The sequence below is a fragment of the Tinamus guttatus genome, unplaced genomic scaffold (genome assembly GCF_059628265.1).
Source record: "Tinamus guttatus ecotype Peru unplaced genomic scaffold, ASM5962826v1 Tinamus_guttatus_pri_ptg000602l, whole genome shotgun sequence".
Lineage (NCBI taxonomy): Eukaryota > Metazoa > Chordata > Aves > Tinamiformes > Tinamidae > Tinamus > Tinamus guttatus.
Window position 1 is genome coordinate 5,986,706 of NW_028289136.1, and position 24,124 is coordinate 6,010,829.

The 24,124-nt window shown below is 40.8% G+C and overlaps 1 protein-coding gene across 1 annotated transcript in view; it reads left to right on the plus strand.

Annotated features, from left to right (window-relative positions):
- Positions 1-21,770, plus strand: part of GUCY2F (guanylate cyclase 2F, retinal) — a 37,695-nt gene extending 15,925 nt beyond the window's left edge. The window contains exons 11-18 of the mRNA XM_010221726.2: positions 952-1,100; positions 2,663-2,826; positions 3,109-3,301; positions 3,444-3,618; positions 9,249-9,347; positions 10,969-11,063; positions 11,921-12,006; positions 21,632-21,770. Coding sequence (XP_010220028.2) covers positions 952-1,100; positions 2,663-2,826; positions 3,109-3,301; positions 3,444-3,618; positions 9,249-9,347; positions 10,969-11,063; positions 11,921-12,006; positions 21,632-21,770 — 1,100 coding nt within the window. The remainder of the gene's footprint in view (positions 1-951; positions 1,101-2,662; positions 2,827-3,108; positions 3,302-3,443; positions 3,619-9,248; positions 9,348-10,968; positions 11,064-11,920; positions 12,007-21,631) is intronic.
- Positions 21,771-24,124: the final 2,354 nt, after the last annotated feature.

Below are 24,124 nucleotides of genomic sequence, written 5' to 3' on the forward strand. Positions count from 1 at the left end.
GAAGATGGAAATTGCATGAGGGGCTATGGCAAAAAAGTCTCCTCCAGGATGTATTTCACAAAAATACTTAAACTGAAATCAGTGCTCAAGTCAGAGTACTGCATTTTCAGCAGAGGAGACTTTGATTGGTCAATAGCTCCAGCTAAGGAGATAGAAGTTGCCAGGAATTTGCAGGTGCTGGAGCTTGGGCTGGTTCCCAAATCTCTTTAGCCATCTCCTCCATAAGGTAGTCACTGTCCTGGCTCTGCTGCATGATAAATTTCAGCCTGTCATGGGCTCATGGGTTGGGGTCAGACATCACAATCCCCCATCCATGATTCAGCTGTTGAAGAAACCCTCAGCTCTTTTGCCAGAGGTCTGTTTTATCCAGAAACTGCAGATAAAAGGACTAACTTTTCAGTTCTCTGGGCCTGCCTAGTTCTTTATTAGTCTGCCTTCACCCGCGGGTAAGGAGTCACTTCCCAGACATTGTTTTGAATCTGTGTCCTCCCCTTTAAAATATTTTCCACAGTTTCCATTCCCTCAGCCTCCTACATAGTGGTTCCCATTTAGCAAAGGGTCAGTGGCCAGTATCCTTCCTGTCTGGGCACAGCCTTAACCCTCTCCTCTCTTAGAGGACCACACATCCTCAAATAGAGAGGCAGACGTGATTTTATTAATCTGCAATCTCACACATCCATCCATCATGCAAGCTTCCCCTATCCTGCCACATTGTTGCTCATAACTTTGCTTTCCAGGGAGAGGAAGGCAAATTGGTCTCTCTTTCTTAACTCCTTTGAGGCTCTTGGCAGATATGACTTTTGCAACGGTGGAAAGCAGAACCTGTCCAAGTTCATTGGACACAGATGCAAAAAATAGTCTATGGTGAACAGGGAAGAAAAAGTCCATGTCCTTTACCCTCAGTGAGAGCCCCATTTCTCAGCATGTTGTGCATTCTTCTTTTTGTCACAGAAATTATAAGGAAAGTGAAGAAACCCCCTCCCCTGTGCCGCCCAATCATAGCCCCTGAGATGGCCCCCATGGAGTGCATCCAGGTGATGAAGCAATGCTGGGGTGAAGCCCCTGAGCGACGGCCCAGCTTTGAGGAGATATTTCACAAGGTCAGTGAACAGACCAGCAGGTGCGACGCTGTGTTCCCACCTGGCAGCCAAATGCTAGGACAGTCTCAACAAACGGTTGGAGCAGGCGTCTCAGAGCTCTAGTTTTCTCCCTGCTGTTGGCACATTTTGTGCTCTTAGGTATCTAGATACCTGTCTTCATTGGCCAGCTCTAGCCTGTCACACGCTCTGTGCTGAATTTTTGGACTTCAGTGGCAATGCACCTGTCCCAATGGTATCACGGAGATCAAAAAGCTGCAAACTCTGATGGCACCTCTGGGGCAAAATATTGTTTGATCTTTTAACACCTGTCAGAAAAATGTTTTTATTTCCTCTTAGTCACATTGTCAGAGAGATTTGCAAAATCCCAAACTGACAGCAAACTGAATGAGATTAATGACCCTTGATGCGAAGGAGTGGCTGCTAGACCAGGGCTCTTTAGCCTGGAAAAGAGGTAGCTGAGGACAGATATGAAAAAACAATTTGAAATCATGAGTGCTACAGAGAAGGTGATTAGGGAACAATAGTTTATCATTTCTCATAAGACAGGAACTAGGGACATCAAATTAAACGAGCAAAATGAGTCAGAGGAAACAGAGGGGGATATTTCCTCACATGGTGCATATGTAAATTGCAGAACATGTTTGCCACAGGATGTTTCCAAGTGTTTAAAAGGCAATTAGACAAATTAATGAAAGGAAAATTCACCAAGGGCTGTTAAACACAAAATACAACATTTGGCTTAGGAAGCCTTTGAACTGCAAATTGGTGGAGGCTGGGAGCATATCCAAGGGAAATATGACTGTACATGAGGCCTGTTTGAACATCTTCCCTAGACATCTGTTACTGGCCACTCTTATGGACAGGAACTGGCAAAATAAACCATGGATGTGGTCCAGGAATGCTGTTTCTATGTTCTTAAAATGTCAAACTAGATAATCCACTTCTGCCCTTCAATTCAATTCAACTATAATTAATTGTACATCTATTCAGCTCCTTTGTTGAGTCTGAGGCAGCATCTGAAGCCACAATTTGTCCAAATGGCCCAGATTCAGCTAAAGAAGAGAGTGCATAACACAACATGGAGTCTGGGAGGAGGCGGGTAGCAGACACATATAGTCCTGCATACCAAGGTGGCTTTAAGACCAGTAAGACAAAAGCAGGTTGCAAATATTGCCTATGCCCTGCCCTGGTATTTATAGATCTAAATGCAATGGGTCTCTGGTCACAGATAATGAAGTTATCATGGGGTAAAAGAGGGTACAAACTACCAGCATTCTAACACTTCCTAACAGCTCCCACAGGTCATGTCATCCTATGGGAGATGGAGAGGTGATGTGTAGCTTAACACTCACTGGAAGGTCATAGAGGACTTCTGTAATCAGTGATGCAAATTCAGACTCTAGTATGCCTGTTTATTTATTATTGTAATTTTTTCCCTTGACAAAGGCAATCTTTAGTATTCTCCCTTTAAAATTAGTCTTTGCTTTTTGTTTCTTTCCAAATCCATAGTACTACAAGGGTTTAATGAGTTGGGGAAATAACTCTCCATTTTGATTTTCCAGTTCAAAACCATCAACAAAGGCAAAAAAACCAATATCATTGACTCAATGCTAAGAATGCTTGAGCAATACTCAAGCAACCTGGAAGATTTAATCAGAGAGCGGACTGAAGAGCTAGAGATTGAAAAACAGAAGACAGAGAAACTCCTGTCACAGATGCTTCCCCCGTAAGTACTGATACTTTAGATGGTAAAAAAAAAAAAAAAAAAAAAAAAAAACTTGTGTGATTGTGGAGCCAAATTGGAGACCAGATTTTCAATTTTTGGCAAGTACCTTCCAATCAAAGCGAGGACCTTTGCTTTCATTAACATTTCTTTGAGCCCTATAAACCCTTCCATTTACTGGAATGTCTTTTGGGCATAGTTGGAGGAGAGCATTTGAGCTCTTGAGTATTCTGTGACAAGAACCTTTGCCATATTGTCCTCACTTTCTTCACTTTGCCATTTCAGATCCGTGGCCGAAGCCCTCAAGACTGGTGGCACTGTGGAGCCAGAGTATTTTGACCAGGTCACCATCTACTTCAGTGACATTGTGGGCTTCACAACTATCTCTGCCCTCAGCGAACCCATTGAAGTGGTTGATCTCCTGAATGACCTTTACACTCTGTTTGATGCTGTTCTTGGCAACCATGATGTTTATAAGGTGAGAAGCACATAGCCATGGGGAACAAATCATCCCTGAGACAAAGACACCTGCAGCTTTATTTCACTACTCTTTCCCATATTTTTCTTTTTTTTTTTTCTCTTTTAACTTTTTTTGGTAATAAAGTCATGTTTTTTGCCAGGTGGAGACAATTGGCGATGCCTACATGGTTGCCTCAGGGCTCCCAAAACGAAATGGAAACAAACACGCTGCTGAAATAGCCAACATGTCCCTGGACATCCTCAGCTCAGTAGGAAGCTTCAAGATGAGGCATATGCCTGACATTCCCATCAGGATACGGATAGGGCTGCACACAGGTAAGCAACAGCACTCATCCATGCCTGAACATCAACAAACTTCACAACTGTTATTTCCATCTTCAAGTGCTTTCCCCCCACCAACCGCGAAAAAAGCACCCTTAGATGATGCTTAAAATCTTCTATAGCAACAAGAGCATTAGAATGGAAGCACAAACTTTAAACATGAAAATGGCTCCGTATCATTAGCAAGGGGAAATCACGTATTCTGTCAGAGTCAGAAGCTGCATCAGAAGCATTAGTCGTAAGGGTTAAGTTGTAAGAATAATTCTTTAATTTGCTATTAAAGGTTCACCTGGGTGATATGAAGACATCCAGTGATATAGATATGTCTTGAAATAGAAAAGCATAGAAAAACATTCATATAAATTGAGACAATGAGAAGGTTTGTTACAGGTAGGACATAACTAGAAGAATACATGGTACAGCTGTAAAAACAAACAAACAAAAACCTTGTGTATGTTATAAGGGAAGTAAACTTTCTCTTTTCTTAAACTGGAAATCAGAAGCTATTCAATGAGTGGCAATTGAAGAGGCAATTCTTTTTTTAGGCAAAGTATAATTAAACTCCAAAGGGGGAAAAAATTAGTAAGTAGTCACAAGTCATCATATAACTGAGTATATGACTGGGAATTTATGGTGCTATTATAGAGTCAATATTTTAAGGAAATATAAACTTTCATAATTTTAGATCACAATCACCCACTAATACATTTTTCCCAGACATTCATTACCAGACTTCTTGCATCTTCTTCTGAAGTATCAGGTATTGATCATTGCTGGAAGGTGGATGATTAAGAATACAGAGAAGTTTCATATGCTATTACAGCTTTTATTTTATTTTATTTATTTTATTTTATTTTGTTTTGTTTATTTTTTACTCCTACTGGTTGACTACAAATGCTCCCCTTTCTACAGAATTGGCACTTCACATACTTTAGAAGCAAAGTCAGTGTTCTGATCCCTACTGGCTATAGAGAAAGAAAAGTAGAGACAAGCCAGTGTCTCCCCCAGAAAGCCCCCAGAAGAGCTGTGACATGAGCAGGGCTAAAATCAATACTTTTATCTTCTAGACCACATGATTTCTTAGTTAGGGAGTTAGGTATGAAAAGTAACATTGCTACTATTTTATTTGCAATTTGGGGGTCTCAGCTGATGCTTCGCAGAAGTGTGAAGCTTAAAGAAGTGATTGCAGGAGCACTGTGAGTTTCATGCACTGGTAGCAAACAGACCAGGATGAGGCCCCAATTCATCTTACCCAGAGCAGGAGTCTCTAGAGCACCAGCCGTACATATTCAACATGGAAAGAGAAGAATTTGGCACACAACATCTACTGCCGCAGTTTGGAGTTCCCAGTGTAAGACGGACGTGGAGCTTCTAGAGAGGGTCCAGCGGAGAGTGACAAAGATAATTAAGGGACTGGAAAATCTATCGTATGAGGAAAGACTAAGCGAGCTGGGCCTGTTTAGCCTGGAGAAGATTGAAGGGGGATCTTATCGATATGTACAAACACCTGAGTGGAGAATGCAAAGACGATGGGGCCAAACTCTTCTCGGTGGTGGCCAGTGACAGGACAAGAGGTAACAGGTACAAGTTGAAACCCGGGCAGCTCCATGTCCATGTGAGGAAGAACTTCCTTGGTGTGAGGGTGCCGGAGCCCTGGCACAGGCTGCCCAGAGAGGCTGTGGAGTCTCCTGCTCTGGAGATCTCCAACCCGCCTGGATGCGCCCGGGTGCCCCGTGCTCTGGGTGTCCCTGCTGGAGCAGGGGGGTTGGAATAGATGATCTGTAGAGGTCCCTTCCAACCTCAACCATTCTGTGATTCTTCCTCCTGATAGCAGTTTTGCAACATGCCTTTCATTAGAGTTTAGTTATGTTTTTTTCTTCTTTTTATGAAGTCTGGGTGTCTGGAAAGCACTTTTTCTATTGGGCAGCTTGTGAGAGGAAGAGGGGGAGCAGTTGGTGTTATCTTTTTAAAAACCCAGAAGCCAGATCTTGTTTTGCACAGATCTGGCAACACTTCTTCTGTCACGGGAGCTGGAAGAAATATGTGTTCCAAGGCAAACTAGCTTTCTGAGCAAGTGCACTAAAAACAGAGTTCAATTAACCCTAAACCCCATTGCTCCTGGGGAAAGAAACCTGGAGAGGGAATCACCAGCACCATGGAGAAACACATGGTGAGAGGAGGTCTTGGCTAACATTTTCACTGGCTTGGGAAGGACAGAGAATGGGTGTGAACCGTCATTTTTGTGGTCCCGCTGCCTTCTGGAAGCCAGTGCTGAAGAAAATCTTGTGATCACCTTCTTGCACTCTCAGAAAATGCCCCTGTGATGTGGACTGCTCCACCCACATCTCTCCTGGGTCCTACCATCCACCCCAACCCAGAGCTGGAACCTTCTGCTCATGGGCCACTTGTGGCAATGCATGGGTAAGATCAGGGTAACAAGCAGGTCAGTTGTCTGTTTTCCCTTTTTTAAAAAATTTCTGGATTCTGGGCTCTCATTTCTTGGCTCGACTACCCATCCAGAGAAGCTCAGCTGACTCAGCTCCCTCCATGCTGGGCTGTAGCAGGACAGCAAGAGGACGAGCTTTTCTGCGGAGGCTTAGTTGGCCCAGCTTTTCGGTCAGGACCTTTGGCAGGATGCCTCATGCTCCGGTCGAGCTTATTAACCTCCTCAGCATCATCAATGGCTCTTTCTCCATCATGGCTCATTGACTGACCCCCTCAACCGCTGGCCAGAAGAACTTTAAAAACAAACTGGAGAACTTGTGCAATTAAACAACGAGGCCAACATGTTCTCATCGCAGAGTCTCTGATTTCCTCTGAAAAAAAAATGATACTGTGGGAGATTTATTGCTGGAAGTTTTTTGTTAGTCCTTGTGAAGGCTGTCTAGACGAGGGGGAACACACACAGGCAGTGCAGGCAGCAAATGAATTAACTCTCTGGCACATCTGATGAAGACCAATCCTTTGGCTGTCCTTAGGTTTTTAAAGGCTGCTTTTAGGCTGAAGAGGAGCTTTCTGCAACTGAAAGGCAAGCTAGGAAGCGATGCTCTAGGAAAACCTAAGGATGCCTTTCCAAGAACGGGAGCTTCAGGGAAATGATCATGTGGTTGATTGACTTGACTGATGAGGAAACTCAGATTTAGGTTTCCACTTGGAGGTGTTTGCAGGAGTGTTAGGGACCTGTACTCCCTGTGCAGTCAGCAGGGGGGTGGCATAGGGTAATAAACAGACCCTAGAGATCCATTTCGGTTGCAGGGACCTGCTTGAAGTCGAGCTGAATGTCTCTTATGGCTCCATTGACTGCGCTGACATGGTCTCCACTGGCTACAGTGGGAGCTCAGCTACCTGAATTTATGCTTCCTAAAACAGAATAAATTCCCTGTGTGTGGTGAGGGCTGATTTCTTTTAACAAGAACTATTTATTTATGTCTTTACAGCATATAGCCCAGAAGGAGCTTTGATCCTTACTGAGATTCCTGAGTGCTTGAATCATGTTATTGTCACAGGATAAAGCAAACCTATGCTATACTAATCAATACTGTTGCAGAGAAAGCTCTTGCTGAAGTATGCATTAAAAGGCCTGCAATGAGACCCTTTATTTATGCACGTCACACATTAATGATCAGTTAGGTAAGCCTTAGGTCCTTGACCTAGGAGTATCAACAGTGCCTTTAGGCTTGTGCTAGAGAGGTGCCTCTGGACTGCCAAAATTAGACCTTGCAAAAATTTCCTTTAATGCTTAGTTCCTCTTCTGAACTTGAACCAAAACAGAGTGTATTAAAAAGGTGGGAATGAAGTTAAAAGGGACATGGCCTTGCAGTGACTTAACCAAAATTGTACTCTGTGTTAGCAGCAGTGTTCCCACATGCTATGTTCAGATCACATAAGCTGTTTAAGTCCTTTCAATACTTTAGGTATTAGCATGGTAGTTTCTCTTTTTTCCCTAAGCTTTAAGCAAGTGAGGCCTCAACAGACAGGAGTTAAAACTGCTCTTTCCTCTCATTTCCATCCTCTATAAATTGGGTTAAAATAGTGCTACTTTGGCTTTCCAGAAATGACTTTTCAAGAATTACAGAAAAAGGAGCTCTTTCAAAGTTCTTCATGTTTTTCAACTTTGTAGGAATCACGCATTTTAAAGTGTTTTTTATTGAATGAATAGATGGGTTAGATTGAGAGCTTAAATTCATGTGTCTGTGTATGAGCCTTAATAGAGTTTTATTAACATTAAGATACCGAATCACCCCCATAGTCCAACCTCCCATCTGAAAATGCTCTGAAAAATCAATTCTGTGACTAGGTTAAAATCATAGCAAAATTATTGCTTTGTTACATTGTCATCAATACTCAGTAGCAAATGAGTAGCTGACTAAATTAGGTTGCAATTATTTTAAAAATAATAATATACACCATCTTGTATTACCAAAAATCTTATCTACTTTCAAATACTATTGATGATTTACTACATTCACATCTCCTGTAATCTTTCATGAGAAAAGATTTCCCTGAGATCAGTTTCATGATTCTCTGGGAGAATATTTAGCAAAACTGAAGAGTTGCATGCAGAGCCCAAAAGACTTAGGACATAAAAACATTCAATGAAAAACACAGAAGTCTGTCTTTCTGCAGGCAGCCTCACCTCTCCTTACATTTCTGAAAGCACTCTATTTTCTCTTTCTTTTTTTTTCATTATTTTGCAAGCTAGACTTTTTAATACGTACATGATGAAATATAGCATCTCATCTTTCAGAACACAGTCCAAAATTTCATTGATCCAAATGCCCTAGATGACAGTTGTTTGTGCTGCTTGGCTGTCACATGTTAAATTTGAGCCGTGCGTGTGCGTGTTCGTTGAATCCTGCGTGCGTACCTCTCCCTGAGAACTTGGCACGAGTTCTTCAGGAGCTACTTTGGAAGGGAGTGGATCTTGACTAAAGAATGAGAGAGAGGAAAAATAAACAATATTTGGCCAGTTTGTGGTGTCTTTCCCAGTGTGCTCCCAGCATCTTCTGACATTCAGTGCTGACTCTAAACCCTAGTTCACTGGGACATGGGGCACGTCACAGGATAAGAACTTCAATTTTTCTAGGTGCAAAAAGAATCACAGAATCATAGAATGCTTAAGGTTGGAAGGTACCTCTAGAGGTCATCTAGTCCAACCCCCTGCACATGCAGGGTCACCTAGAGCACGTGGCACAGGACTGCGTCCAAGCGGGTTTGGAAGATCTCCAGAGAAGGAGACTCCACAACCTCTCTGGGCAGCCTGTTCCAGGCCTCTGACACCCTCACTGAAGAGGTCAGAGCCGGCTGATTAAGATGACATTTCAAAAGTGCTTGAGCTTCTGATGACTGTGAATGAATTCCTCCCAGATGAGAAAGTCTCAGATATATAAGCCAGCAAAGTCTCTCCTTGTGTTAGGCATAAAACACCTCTGTGCCCTCCAGAGCAAAGTTAGTCTTTGGTGACTGTAACCAACACAAAAGTCAGGAATTTCTTTAAAGATCCTTCTTTTGTATTCTGAAGTAGTTTTTGAATATCAGAGGAGAGGATGAGATTTGCCTATCAGTGAACTCTTTGATTTGCATAGTGCTATTGGTTGGGTTATACAGACGGTGTCTCCTTCCAGGGCCTTGCGTGGCAGGCGTGGTAGGTCTCACCATGCCACGATACTGCCTCTTCGGAGACACGGTGAACACGGCATCTCGGATGGAGTCCACGGGCCTGCGTGAGTATCTGTGACAGCATGTGGGAGTGGGTTACAACAAACTTCTCCAGAATGGTGAAGAGCTGTCTTTAGTTACAGACATTGCAATGGAAAGAGCAGTGGTGAAAGGGCTTTTCTCCCACAGCGCAGTCTTTAAGACAGGGAGATCATTCCATTTTACTTCTCTTTTCCATGCAGTATCATCTCAAACAAACATTTGTTCTGATCCTGAGATGCAAATGGACTGACTTGATGTGATTCACATTCTGCATGCCAACCACAACCTCCTGATCTGGATCCCATTAATCACAATTAAGTTTGGAATATGTCTTCGATGTTCAAGCCTTCAGTATCAGGAGATTTCTAGAGGCATTATGTCTCATGTTTTAACACTTGCTCATCTCCGGCCTCCTACTTGACATTTTTAACAACCCTAAGAAGTGGGCCAATCTGTCTAGTTCACAAGTCACAGGAAGTCTACACTATTTAAAGTTCAAATCTTGACAGCTTGTCAGGCCAGAAATATGTTGTAGCATATAGACCATACCAGTATTTTTATCAATCTGTCATATAACTCTCACATTTCTAGTTCCAGTGACTTCAATTGGATACATTAGATTAACAATTAGGCTAATCATTAATCAAGAAATATTGTCTTTCTTGTGATTATAACTGACATTTTAGGAAACATGTATTGAGTTTAGAAAGCTATGGAAAGGAGTAAATGCTTTGATGGTGGGTTCCTAATGGCAGGCCAGATGCTTGAAGATTCTTTAGATTTAGATCTCTGGAAATGTGAAGTCCCACTGAAACTGGAAATATCAGGAGTATTGCAGACACAAAAACATCTTTTCATGTTAATAAAAATATAAATAGATATAGATATATAGAACTATACAGGTGCAACATTTATATAGATAAATGTTAATAGATATATAAATGGATCTCAGTAATAGGAAGATCAGGAAATGTAGTTCAAGACTGCGTGGTCCTCCTCTCCACATTCAAACTACTTTCTTCTTTCTGATCATTCTTCAAAATATATTTGGTTCATCAGAGAACCTTCAAGGGGAAAGAAAATGAAGATGTGATAAATCTGAAAGATCTATATACACAACCACAATCTTGTGTCCCTGTGCAAATTCTACCTCTCTCCTGTTTGTCTCAACACCTGCTTTCAGATGACTCCTCATGGGAAGCAGGACTGGACCATGATATTTGGAAGCCTGGAGCAGGAGTTTCACTGGATGCTTCTCCTTTCTTCCTCATGGCTTTGTTAAGCTGTGGCAATAGATATTAAAGATGACATCCTTGACTCCAGCCAGCGATGTTGCTCACTCTTTACTATCTTTATTAACACTGGACGTCCTATGCTCAGCACATTTACTCTATTTGTCATCTTTCTGCATAAAGTCTCCAGTGCAAACCTTGTCTCCTCTTGTGCTTTTTACAGATTTTTACAGATTTATCTGGGAGTCCCCCCCAAGCAGCACTATACATTTCATAGAGGAGCACCACACAGCTACAAGAGCTACGCTCCTGCATGCCTGCAGGCAGTTTTCTCCTTGCCAGTATGAAGCAGTGGGGAATTTGCTGCATGTGTACAGTATAATAACGCAACTGTTTTGCTTTCTACTCTCAGCTTACAGAATTCATGTCAGCCAAAATACAGTGGATACACTTCGGGCTCTAAACGAAGGCTATGAAATCATACCTAGGGGAAAAACAGAACTGAAGGTAAGAAGGGCTGTGAGAAATGTTTCATAGGGTGCTTTCTTGCTTAAGGAATTTTAATATTAAGCTCTTGTTTGGCCTTCATCCACCACTTTTCCATCTAGTCTTTCCCAAATTATCCCAATTCATAATTTGAGTATATGAAGTAATTCTTGAAGCACCATGGGAAAAAACATGGGATCAAACAGCCAGTTAGATCCAGCAGGTGCTGGATCTAGCAATAAATTCCCGGGATAGAAACAGAAAAAAACAGTTTTGACAAGTTTGATAAAGAAAGGAAGTTGTTCAACAAGCCACCATTATCTGAAACTCATTGTTGTGAGAAGCTCTTAAGGGAGTGGGTAAATGAAAAGAAAAAAAAAAAAAAGGCTTTTCCTGAGTTATTTTTTCTTTCGTGGTCATTGTTTCTGAAGTGTTTTCTGGGAGAGTTTAGTTGAATCTTGGATCACAGATAAAAGCACATCTTGAAACTCTTTCCAAGAAGTTTTCAGGCCTTCGAGGTCCTGCTTCCCATGAAAAGTTGTTGCTGCTTTGATTTTGCTCACTGGTGGGAGACCCCACCAGGAAGAAGTCCCCTGGGAAGGATTCTCAGCTAGGTCAAATTAACATCATCTCCTGATGCATCAGTTCATCCCAGCTGAAATTCATAGTTCTGACAGAGCAGACAGAGTTTTCCATGGCATTGATTTGGGACAATGAAACTCAAATCATCCCTGAAACATTCTAAAAAAGATGCCAAAATTTTCAGCTTTACTCTCTCTTGGGATATATAAGAAATCCTCAGAAACCCAGTGAAGTTACACATCTAGCAGAGAGTGGTCAACAAACTGCTTTTATCTGAACTTTCCCTTTTGTTTTAGGGTAAAGGAGTAGAAGACACATACTGGCTAGTTGGGAAAAAAGGCTTTCTGAAGCCCTTACCTAAACCTCCAGAGATAAAGCCAGGGTAAGTGTGTCTTCAATATATTCACTAAAATATCACTGTTGGATTTCACCAGTTGAATTGCTGTCTTTACAAGCTATCTATGTGCAAATCCACATCATTTTTCTAAGGTGGCTTATGTTTCTTCAGACATAGTACTGGGATTCAGAAATGGTACACCTTTCATCTTTTGTCCTTAAATACAATTCCCAAGAAGTATCATGGAAACTGTTTCCATCTCATACTTCCTTAGAGGTGGAAATTCCCTCTTGAATCCTTTTCCTACTCTGTGTGAATGTGGGAGGCATTTTTAGGCCTGTAGTATCATTATCATGTAGATGATACTCAGATTTTTCTCTCCTTTCATCAAGCTCCTCCAGGGAATACCACTTTCATTCACTGTACAAACCTGCATTTTCTCTGTAGTGTTGTTATCTGAATGGAAGGAAAAAGAGATTCTGTGTTTTAAATATGGCACATCTATATAATTGAAGACTTAATAATGTTGCATGCACACAAGTGGGTGTGAGCAAAGGTGGCACACGCACATGGATCCATTAAGCCCTTTTGTAGCTTTGTAATGTCTGGCTTTGCAAACTGAATATCCCTTGATGTAGTCCTTCTGCTGTCATATGCTCTATGCCTACAAAGGACAGGCTGAGGCCAGGACATAATACACAGGAGTGGGATTTGTTTGGCCAGTACAGTATCGTAACCCATATTAAAGCTAGTGAATCTTGATTCCCTTTATAGTTAGCAAACAGAAACACCTTCTTGTAAGGTGTAATTAGACTGGTCAACGTAGACCTCTACATAAGAGATGAATCACTCCTAAGATCTGTTTCATTGATTGTAAATAGAACCTACAATGACCATCTGTGAGATAGATACCTGATAGAAAACAGAGTCTTCTACCTTTTCTCTGACTTTCTGAGTAATCTTATTCTAACTTTTGCCTTGTTTGCGCTCAGTAAAAAAGAGGGTATTTAGCACCCTTTGCAGATAATAGTTAAGTGTATAGGACAGTTGAATATGTCCAGGAGCCCCCAGAGATTTGGTGGAGTAACATGAATATAACAGTATTTGGGGCAGTAATTTTCAAGGTATTGAAGTGTCAATCAGGGTGGAAGACAGAAGGCGTCTGGAAGATACTTATGAAAGACACATTGCATTGTTTAGGCTTGGAGGCATTTATTTTTGATGGAAAAGAGCTATTATTGAGTAATGTGTGTTGATACCAGTGATATATTTGTCAAGGGAAAAAAAAAGAAACTTTGAGGAGCTTTGCCAGATTAACAAGGTGAATTGTCTTGCCATAAACTCAAAGAAGCCCCCACACTGCTACCTTGAGAGCAAGCCCATTTCACTTGGGTTTAACCACTTAAAAGTTGCATCTTGGGCCCCTGATAACTGTTGATGTTTATTCTACAGTCCTCTAAAATTTGAGGTCCCTGGTAATATCTGTTTCACATTAATCAGATTTATACAGGTCAGAGTTGTTCCTCTGTTTGGACTGTAAATGATAGAAATGCTTGTGCTGGCTTCTTACTGACCCTGACACATGATCAGGGGTTGTTGAGTGTCATTGTGTAGCTCCAGGAGGGTCCATCAGTAATGTTGCAGAGAGGAAGGTGACCTTCTGTCCTCACCCCAAGGCCTTGGCTGGTTCTTTTGCAGTATTTCTCTCCCCACAGATCCTCACACATCAGTTGAATGAATGAAAAAGTAGTGACTGAAAAAAATCAAGCGTCTCTATGAGACCAAATTTGTCCTAACAAAGGACAGATTCATTCAAAATGAAAATGGGACTTTGTGGAAGTTAAATGGGAAAAAAATAAGTAATGACACTTTCCAGCAAACTGTTATTGGGTTGGTATCAGATAGGCATCCTATTTTTTCAGACTTTTTTTGATGGTTGAGTTTTATGCCAGTTTATGAGAGGCTGGAAATTGTTCTTCTGTTATGACCATATTTTTGGCCAGTAGTCTCCACCACTTGCCTGATATTCTGTGAGAATTTCCTCATCTATAGACTTTTGAGCTGGGGAAGGTGGTTCTGGAAGAATTTCTATTCATCTTTTCATTCTGTTCTGAAGCAACTCATCTCATGCTTTGCTTAGCTCTTCATAGGATTTAGTGTGGGGCCTCATATCTAGGGGGATCAGTGAGTAGCAGCAGATTTTTTCTTCCGATTTGTGAGGCTGTGGAACACATTATTTGCTGCCTCATTCCTCCTGACTTGCTGAAGCTCTCGGTTCTCCTCTGAGAGGTATGCTGGAGATTTTCAGCCCATAGTTTGGCTTCATATCCAAACTCTTGACTTTACCACAGGGAATTGCTCTTATTAAGTATTAAACAGCAAAGAAAAGGAATTTGATTTAATGAAGAAAGTTTCGACTCCCATGATAGGACATTCCCCTCACCTAAATGAGACCACTTAAGGATGTTTTTAGCATAATTTTGCTCAATCCCCCTGAGGGGCATTTTGCTCGAACATTTTCTCATTTGCGCTGAGGAGCTGTGAGGGTTTATTGCTCACGAAAGTCTGGATGCCCGCAAGGCTGGATGATGACATTTCCTGTGCTCTGAAGGACTTCTTCCACTTGCCACCATGAAATTTCCCTCCATGAGGGTCTAAGTATCACCTAAGAGAAAACAACTAAGCTATCTGGCTTCCCAGTTTCCCATCCGTCGAACAGATTGCCAAAAGGGATAAAATGGCATTTGTTTCAGTATCAGTAGCAGAGTCCATGTCTTAGTTCACAAGGAGTGTGGCCTGAACATCTACAGATGAGCAGTTGTAATGGTCCTGCTGTGGGATGGTACTTGATACTCTTGTTTTACATGGGAGCTTTAGGCCACCTCTGTATTACAGAAAACAGAGCAGGGAGTTCAATGGGCTTCTTAGTCCTTTCCTTGCTCCAAGGAAAGATACTATGCCTTCCCTGGCAGATGTCTCTCTCATAATAGAAATTATTTATCGTCCTTATTTGTAGCTTGTCAAGATTTATGTTGCTGCATCTCAAGATCCTGTGGATTGTGGCTCCATCTGTACTCATAGAAAACAAAGAAAAAGGCTTTTCCCCAAGAGCCTTTTTTACTGTACCACAAGAAGCAGTGGTGAATTGGCCTGGGCATTAGAGAAGATGTGGAAAGAACCTAAGGAAGAACATTTTTACTGTGAGGGTGATGGACTACTAGAAGAGGTTGCACAGAGCAGTTGTGGAGTATCTATCCTTGTTGATATTTAAAATCCATCTGGACTGGGGCTTGTGCAACCTGCTCTATGTGCACCTTTTTAAGCAGGGGATGTTGGACCAGATGATCTCAAAAGGTCCCTTCCAACCTCATCTGTTCAGTGATTCTGTGAAAATAAGAAAAGATGATAAGATTGCAAAGACAGCTGAGCAACAGCTTACCTATAGTCTAGACATTTGGAGCTATAGTCTGATAGCTTTGAAGGAAGACTGAAGTTTGTCTCAAGATATAACAGGGGACCAAATTTGGGGCTGGAGAACAGCCATTGAGAAGGCACAAAGTTATTAGTTTATAAAGACAGGTTACTAGAACTGGCATCATTCAATGCTCTGGGATGAACATCCATTTATCAGCAGTGGTGGGGAACTCCTTTTGTTCAAAACAGCAGAAAAGATATGTGGTTATACAAACCAAGCACCTAAAAGCCTAATATGGAATGAATTACAGATGCATAATCATGGATAAATTACCTAGTACCAGGAAATAGTCAACAGCCAATGAAATTCAAAAAAAAAAAAAAAAAAGGCAAGAGCCTGAGTCATGCTCATTTAATGCTTGAGATATGAGTGACCTAGCTTTCTAAAATCTGTGATCTAGGTTCTGAAAAAAATTAGCTTAAACACTACTGAACACAGTGCTTTCCAGCAGCAGGAACCCTCTATCTCCAGAGGTATTTAGATGTATATACTGTCTTTTACTACTATTTTAAATAAACTATGTAAAGTCATCTGGAAGAAGAAAAATAGAGAGTAAAATTAAGCAGAGAAAAATATGGACTAAAAGTCCTCCCGAAGGACTTTTAACCATAAGTTCACTGCCCAGGAAAGAAAATAAGAAAGTTTTGGACAGGTATCATCAAGCCCAGATCACTGCTCTTGTAGAAACCATGTAATAAGTGTTTAGTCCAGAAACTACCCAATCTACCACCACCAGTACAGAATAAAGTGAGAAATCACTAAAAATGGGGATTCGGCCAAGGATAGGAAGATGTTTTTCTAGCCATCCCTTCCTCCCGTATATGAGGGCCAATCTTTGAGAAAGCACCAAGATTCTTATTTTAAAATGAATTGGGCAAGAAGCAGTGAAGGATGCTCAAAGAAGCCATGTCCCAGCAGCAGATGAGAAGTATCCTGTGGCAAGCCAGGGAAAAGACACGTAGTAGGACAATGTGGTTTCCTGTTATACCCATCACGAAACAAGATGGTTACTGTGTCTATGTGGAGGCACCAGGCAGGATGGGAAAAAAATCACTGAAAAATCTCTACTGTTGCTGCTTACATACCTTCCTGGAGCATATTTCAAAGGATTTCTACTCATTTCCCCTTTTAAAATTTCTCAGTTGATACATTTTTTTTTTACTAAGAAATAAAGAGTTTGTAGAGCAAGCAACACTGGAAAACTTTTGCTGTCCTTGCATGGCTGAAATTCTACAATATCATCACAACATTTCACAAATGAACTTTGTATAACAAGCAAGAAGAGTTATTTGGAGAAATCAAAGCACATTCTGGCTCATAGTCTTGATCACAGCGTCAAGACAGATGTTTTTTTCTTTCGCAATCAATGCTTTATTTTCAAATGATTTCTGAAGTCCTAACACAACAGTGCAAAGAAGAAATAAGTGTTTTCTGGTCCTGGCTACATGAGAAGGAGAAAGAAGAATATTCTCTGAAATCTGATCGTTTGTGGGGGAAAAAGAATAAAGAAGCTAATGATTCATCTCCCTTTGAACAGGGCACTCTGACTTGGAAGGTGATAGCTACAGTTGATATATTTAAACATGATCTTTTTGAGGAAGCTGAGAATATTAGAATAGAAAAATAGAATATTAGATTAGAAAAATATTGCCTATACTAAGAAACATTAAATGCAGTGTTCAGAAAGGAAACCTAGCCAGCCAGTGACAGTTTGGAAGAGATATAAATAACTCTTTTTTATATAAAATGAGAGCTGCAAGGAGCTTTTTAAAATAAAGATGCACGAGACAGATGCAATCTTGAATGTGTTGAAGAGAAAGCGTTGGGATGAGCAGGCAGTGAAGGGACCCCTGGTCAGGATGGAGTAGACCATGGAGCTGAGATATCACGGGCTGTCCAGGAAGCCTGTGCCTTGGAATAGAGCACACATCGCTCCAGCATTGGGCTTATGTGAGGGGAGAAAGAGGCACAGAGGAGGACAGAGAGGAAAAAAAAGGAAAAAAAAAGAAAAAGAAAAAGAAAAAAAAATAGTCTGTGCTATCACCATAATACACCACATTCAGGAAAAGAAAGATGAATTCCTTGAGCTCCATTGGGTGACTCCTGTAGGATAGTCAATGAGATAGAGACTGGACTCACCAAAAGCTAACTCATATCTAGCTTTAGTTCCTCAGGGAAGGAAAATCTCATCCTGGGATAAGTAACTGAGATGTGTCAAGAGCCCTCTGGACATGCCTCCCTTTGTAGACTACAAAGGATATCTGTCTCAGAGGAGGCACCTAACTTTGAGACAATTAAAATTAAATTAGCTAACTTCATCCTCTGCAATAGTGGAGATGAAATGGAATAAAATGGGTGTAAATAAAATCAGAGCCAGGCCCAGAATTTGTTTCCTGTTTTAGCACCAGAGTTCACTCACATGTCACTTGGTCTCCGTGACTGTCTGTTCTTTACTGTAGATGACACTGAACTGGTTCTTTCTCTAATGGCCTACATGTTCACTACAGGTGTAGAGCTCATGGGTTACCCGCAGAAGAAATTGCAGAGTTCAAAAGGAGGAAAGCTGAAAAACTCCTTCCAAAAAAGGCCTAGATCTGAGGTAGTAGCTGTGGGACAGTCCCATTGTAGCTCTGCTGTTTAGTGTCTGCTTATGTGTTCTTTGTCTGCCCTTTGCTGGTTTTAGTGCCACATGTCTCTTTCTTACGCGCTTTTAAAAATATATATATATATAAAGTTTCTCATAGTAGTAACCTTGCTGGGAGATTTCTCTGCAGACAAATTTATGACCTATAGCCATGCTCACTTCTGGTATTATTATGTTTACCTGCAGTGTCAATGTATACTGTGCCGGGAGTCCAGTCCATGGTAAACACAGAGATATATCTGGAATTCAAGCCTGGAAAAATCCAAGTTGCCTATTGCTGCTATCCTTTAATGCATATTTCCTGCCTCACATAATTCCATATCTCATGGCATGCAACAGGATGCAGCTCTGTTATTCATCAGTATGGTACCTACTGATAAAGAGAAAACGTGTGGATTTAGGATGATCTAGCTGGAAGTCAAAATGTGGCGCATAATAATATGAACTGGACAGGGAAAGTGGAGGTCGTTGGCTCATTTTGATCCAAAACATGGATCATGTTTTGATGGAGCTTCTCTTCAGAGCACACTTTAGTGTCTGAAGCAGCGCTGGACAGCTGAACTTCTCCTCCAGCTTCAGGCCCTGGAGATACCTGATGAGTTACCAGCTCAAGGCTCGCATTTCCACACACACATCCGCACCTGCACATGGAGGATGTGATGCATCATAAGGATGCTCTATGGTTGCTTTTCTTTCTACCTCTGAAGGCAGCTATAATGCTTTTACTCAGTGCCTATGGTTTAAATTTCATTTGATAGAAAAGGCGAAGAACTGGAAAAAAAGCCCTAATTGCCTGGCTGTTATCATCGTCTGTCAAGGTGACAGATTTCATTAAAGTCTGAGGCTCCATCCAATTTTCTCACAAGGTTAAAACCCAGTGGAGCACTTTCAGCTGTGTTACTCTTTCCTAGCCATGACTTTTAAGGAGGCAGGAGGTGTTATTAGGCCATTTTCTCTCCCATAAGGGATTTGAAAAGTTTTGTCTGAGGCTTTCGCTGCTCTAAGAGCTGGACAAAAGTTTCATATGAAGTGATTTATATATGGGGTATATGGTGGAGAGCCCTGTACAAGCACTACCATATGTTAAATAGTAGCTCCAAGTCACAGAAGATCACTGTGCTGATCTTCATCTTATGAGCACAAGCTTCCAACGCCAGAGGCAAGGAAGAGTTCTCACTGGGGTTAGCACTGGTTGATGGAAACTGCACATCGACTAATACGAAAGCATTTAGCATATGTATCACCTGGAGACATGAACTTCTGCACCGGAGCAAAGCTGTTTAGCAATTCACTATGAAGAAGTCTAGCTGTAGAGAAGATTATCTTACTTGGCTGAAATCATGGGAAACAGCAGAAAAATCAACACAGCCTTTACACCTAGAGCTTTTCAACAGTCCTAATTCAATCCGTCTTGCAGGCATAAGGCTTTCGATCTGGACAACTATGCTTTTAACAGCCTTGTATTCCCATATGCCTACTTCATGGTTTACTGTTGTGAAATGAGTCACATTCCTAAGAAGGACATCCTAAGTGACTGAGTCTTGACCTTCTGTTACTATATATATTGTAGAATCCCTTTCAGTAGGTGATAACATGACATCTCAAAGCAACAAAGCTTTCTAGTTGGTCCAAGGGAGAAGATGGACCCAAGAGGAGGAGGTTGTGATCAACATCAGTTCCCCCAGAGATGCTGCACAAGCTGAACCTCATAACCCAATGAACCTATGGCAGCCAGGATGAATCTCTCTCCTCAAAGATGAAAGAGAAAAAGCCAATGTCATTACAATTTACCCCTTCTCATTCAATACCATTGCAATGGAATACCCAGGGATAATCTAAGGTGATTTTGCCTGCATGATCTCTCCAAAGAATAAAACCAGAATTGCAGAACCCAATCATTCACTTCTGTTAAGTGAATCATTCACTTCTATTATTTTTTTTCCATCACGCTCTTCTCCCTTTCTTCTACTTCTCATTACCTCTGCATCACCTATCTCTTTTATCTCTGTATAAAATCTCTTTTATCTCTGTGATGTCCCAGCATCACACTGGGAGGCATATCTTCTTTGTCCAACAGAAAGGCCCCCCAAAAGATCAAAATAAATGTATTTCTTTTGATTTCTTAGTGGTTTCAAGAAGGTCGTGATCATGTTTGATAAGTGGATTTGGTCGTTTGTGATAATGTTCAGTTAATGGTCGGGGTATCCTACAATGAATCCTGAATCTTACTTTTTAGGATTGATGCATTTGTAATTTCTCAAGCTTCAGAGATTTGCCTTTAGCTCACTTTTCTGTCTCTTGTCCTTGATCTTGGTCTCCAGCTGAGAGTGGGAGTGAAGATGACATGTGCTGAGTGTGGAGGTCCTGGCTCTTCCCTCCTGTATTGTCTCCAGATCTAACAGCCAGTCCTCAAGGGTAGATTAGATAACCAAGCACCCTCTGCAAAACCTCAAATCAAATAAAATAACAATTTTAACAAATAAAATACAATTCCCTTGAGTGATAATATACATAGTGCTACAGTGCAGGATATCAGAGTAATCAACCCTACGTATTTGGTTCTGGTTGCAGTGTTATTAGTTGCTTTATGGTTTTATCTGTACTCTAAAGACAGTTAATGCTTGTGTTGTCATTAAAACAGCTTCATCAAGTTCCTGCAGACTTTTCTATTAGTAATTTGTCATTTGTGAGAATAAGCCAAGTGCCTTTATAATCATCCTGCTCCTCTCCTTGCAAGGCCTCCTTTCTTATGCTTGTGGGAGCCCTGCAACAGTCTTCTCATGACTATTCACTTCTACATGTCTTATTTTAAAGTCATTCCTTGTTCCTTGTACACAGCGGTGGTGCATCAATTTAAAATCATATAATATGTATGGGTTATGTATAACCTATATAACCTGTATACAGCAATTTCTCAACTGCTTCTTACTAATATCTATATAATCACAACAATGTTATTGGTATGGGTTAGAATTTGTCCTCTTTTTTTTACTACATTACAGCCAGAATGTCTTTTCCTTCTCTTGTACACAATAAATTTGATTTAGTAATGCTTTATATAGGACAGGACAGATAGATAGAAAGTTGTCACCTACTTCAAGTCCTTCCACTCACTCAGCTCAGAAGAGTTGAACTTTCAGATATTCTAATGGTAGCAGTGAAAGGCCTGAAAACTAGAGAATTAGCTGATTAACAGGGAAGCTCTGTTATAAGCAGCTGGAGACTTTATCAGGCTAGTGACATACACTCAAGGAAGTTCTTCATAAGCCCCTCACCCTTTTTTTTTTGTCTGGTGAATGTAATTTGGTAAAGTAAATATTCTTGGATAAACAGTCTATATATACCCCACTGACCCATGCAAAAGCTTCAGTAGTTGTAGGGCCTATTGGGATCATCATGTCCCTGCAGCTCTGTATCAACATGCTCCTTGTCTGATGCTTCTTAATGATTTTGAGAACCTCTACTGGTTTTGCTGTTGTCTGATGTAAAATGAAAGGCTGGTCCTTAGTGAGCAGGGTCTCCTAACACCTTCTGTCTTGTCCCTTTTGCAGACACAACTGGCAAGACACACTGACCAGGAAATTCAAGTCTGTTCTGAGGGACACAAGGAGGACACTGAAAAAAGCAACCTTCAAGGAGATGGGGAGCACAAAGGACATTGGAATGGGTATTGCAGAGGATGCAACCTAACAGGACCACAGCAAAAAACTAGTAAGACCAGGCCTGACACTTTGAATTCCACCCAAGAGAGGAGCCAACTCCACACTCTTACAACTCCACCAACCCCTACAGTCTAAGGCAATATAAGCTATAGCTCATAGCCTCTTAACTCTTATAGGGGGATGAAACTGAGTAGGCAGAGGAATCCTAATAGTCATTCCTTGTTGAAAATCAGTCACCAGCTCAGAGCTGTGGTCATCACAGCTTCGTCTGTGCATTTTTGGCAGAGGTCTGTTAGTGAGGAGGTGATGGTGAGTGCAGTGAAACATCTTCATCAACGTCTCAGTCATAAGGATGAGGAAAAAATATTTTAGGTAGGTGTGTGTGGCAGCTTAAACACATTTGGTTGCATTTGGGATTAGATTCCAACCACAATGCCAAGTGCTAATGGTTTGGTTAACCATTTCCCAATAATTTGTTGTTGTAGGAAACTCTAGTTTCATAAAAATCAGGGAAGTCTACAATCTGTCAATCTGTTGACAACAACAGACATTTTTTCACTCCTTCTCAAGGGGAAGTTTTGAATCAAAATATTTTGTTCCTCTATGTCAATTCAAATTGAAAGATTTTCTTTCAAATTGACATTTCATGTGCAAATGCCATTTTAATGCTATTTGCAAACTAAAATGACAATTTTGAAATTTAGCAGTTTGGTTGGAATCAATATTTGCTTCCAAATGTCAAATGTGATCAAAGTGTTAAAATATGTCATCTTTGCAATTCTAGATCTAAACTGGAAGAACATTTTGTTTTGCTTTATAGACATACATATATCTAAAACAGTTTGTGCTTTTCATTCCAAAGCAAGATGTGAACAGAAAGACAAGATACTGGAAAGCTGAGATCCACAGAAGGATAATCTGCAGTTCCTTTAACTGAACAATACTGATACTAATAAGATTAGTACCAATACAAATAACGTAAGATTTTTTTTTTCCTGGAAAAGTGGGGCTCAGGGATGAAAAACGCACCAGTAATAAAGCAGTGCAAATCCTAAAGTATGCCACTCTCTTATTCCCAATCTCTTAGTAGTCTCAAGGACACTTGTCTTCAAACAAATCTCCCAGTGGACAAAAATCCCTTTCTGCAAAGGGCCAGCATTCAGCCTTTAGGCAGTACTTCCCACAGAGCCCACTTCATCACTGTCAAATAAATATTTTTTGGACTTGGCCACTTCTTACTCCAGGCTTTTTCCTTTTCAGCATCTGGCTTCTAACAATCTCCTGGGAATTATTGTTCTTTCTCTTGCAAAACTAAAGAAAGCTGCAGATATGGTAGTTTAATTAATAGTATCACCAAAAGGTGCTCACTGAAAACACCAAGACCTTTCTCAAACCTTCTTTGAACTCTTCTCAATAGAGTACCCAGGGCAGGTTTTCAGGCAGATACTTAAAAAGTACAACAACTGCTTGCTGAAACTCTTCTGGTTATGGCAGATATCTTTATAGAATGAGACAAGCTAGACTCTACAAAGTTAAGGAAGGTACCATATGAAGAACTAACACACCATGGCATGTATTGTAAAAGCTGCTTAGAGAATAAAGATGTGAAGAGTGAAAATGGGAGGAAAACTCATTCACGTTTTTTGATCCTGAGATTCTACTCTACGGCACCTGTATTTATGATACGAGTTTTTGGCTACAGTGTGATGAAAGTTGGTATTTGATGTGAGAGAAGTTGCTCTTTGAAAGACGCCTGTCAAAAGTCTCATACAACACTTCAGCTGTCCCAACAGGGCTTAGGTAAGCACCTTATGTGCTGCGTTCATTCCCCATTCACAAATTCATGCAAAGAAATAAAGTGCTGTGAAAGACATTTGAGTCAGGCAATTTTGGAATTGTGGAATTTTGGAATTCCTTTTTGGAATAATTCCAGGGAAGAATGTAATGTAGATTAGTCTCTGCAGATGCGAGTTTAAAGTCGAACGACTTCTGCATAACTTTTATCTTTTTCAGTATTTTCCCATGTTAAAAAAAAAGAAAAAAAAAGAAAAAAAAAGTAGTCTCATCACAGAGTATGAATCAGAGATTTTTACATAATGTGAAGGATTGTGTCATTTTATTCCTCGTTCTACAATCCTCAAAGCAAGTATTACATGCCAGGCTTCATAAAGAGGATACGCAGAGCCTAGGAACGTGCCAGGGAGCTGCCTCTGCTCTCGTTGTACTTCCTCATAGCAGAGAATTTCTTGAATGGTTTTTACTTTGGAAAGGCCAAAGTGTTGTCAAGACTGGCCTCCAAACTGGGAGGAACACCATAAATACATACAAGGGGAGAGCAATCAGAAAAAAAATATATATAGGTATGTATAGAGCATTTTGAGG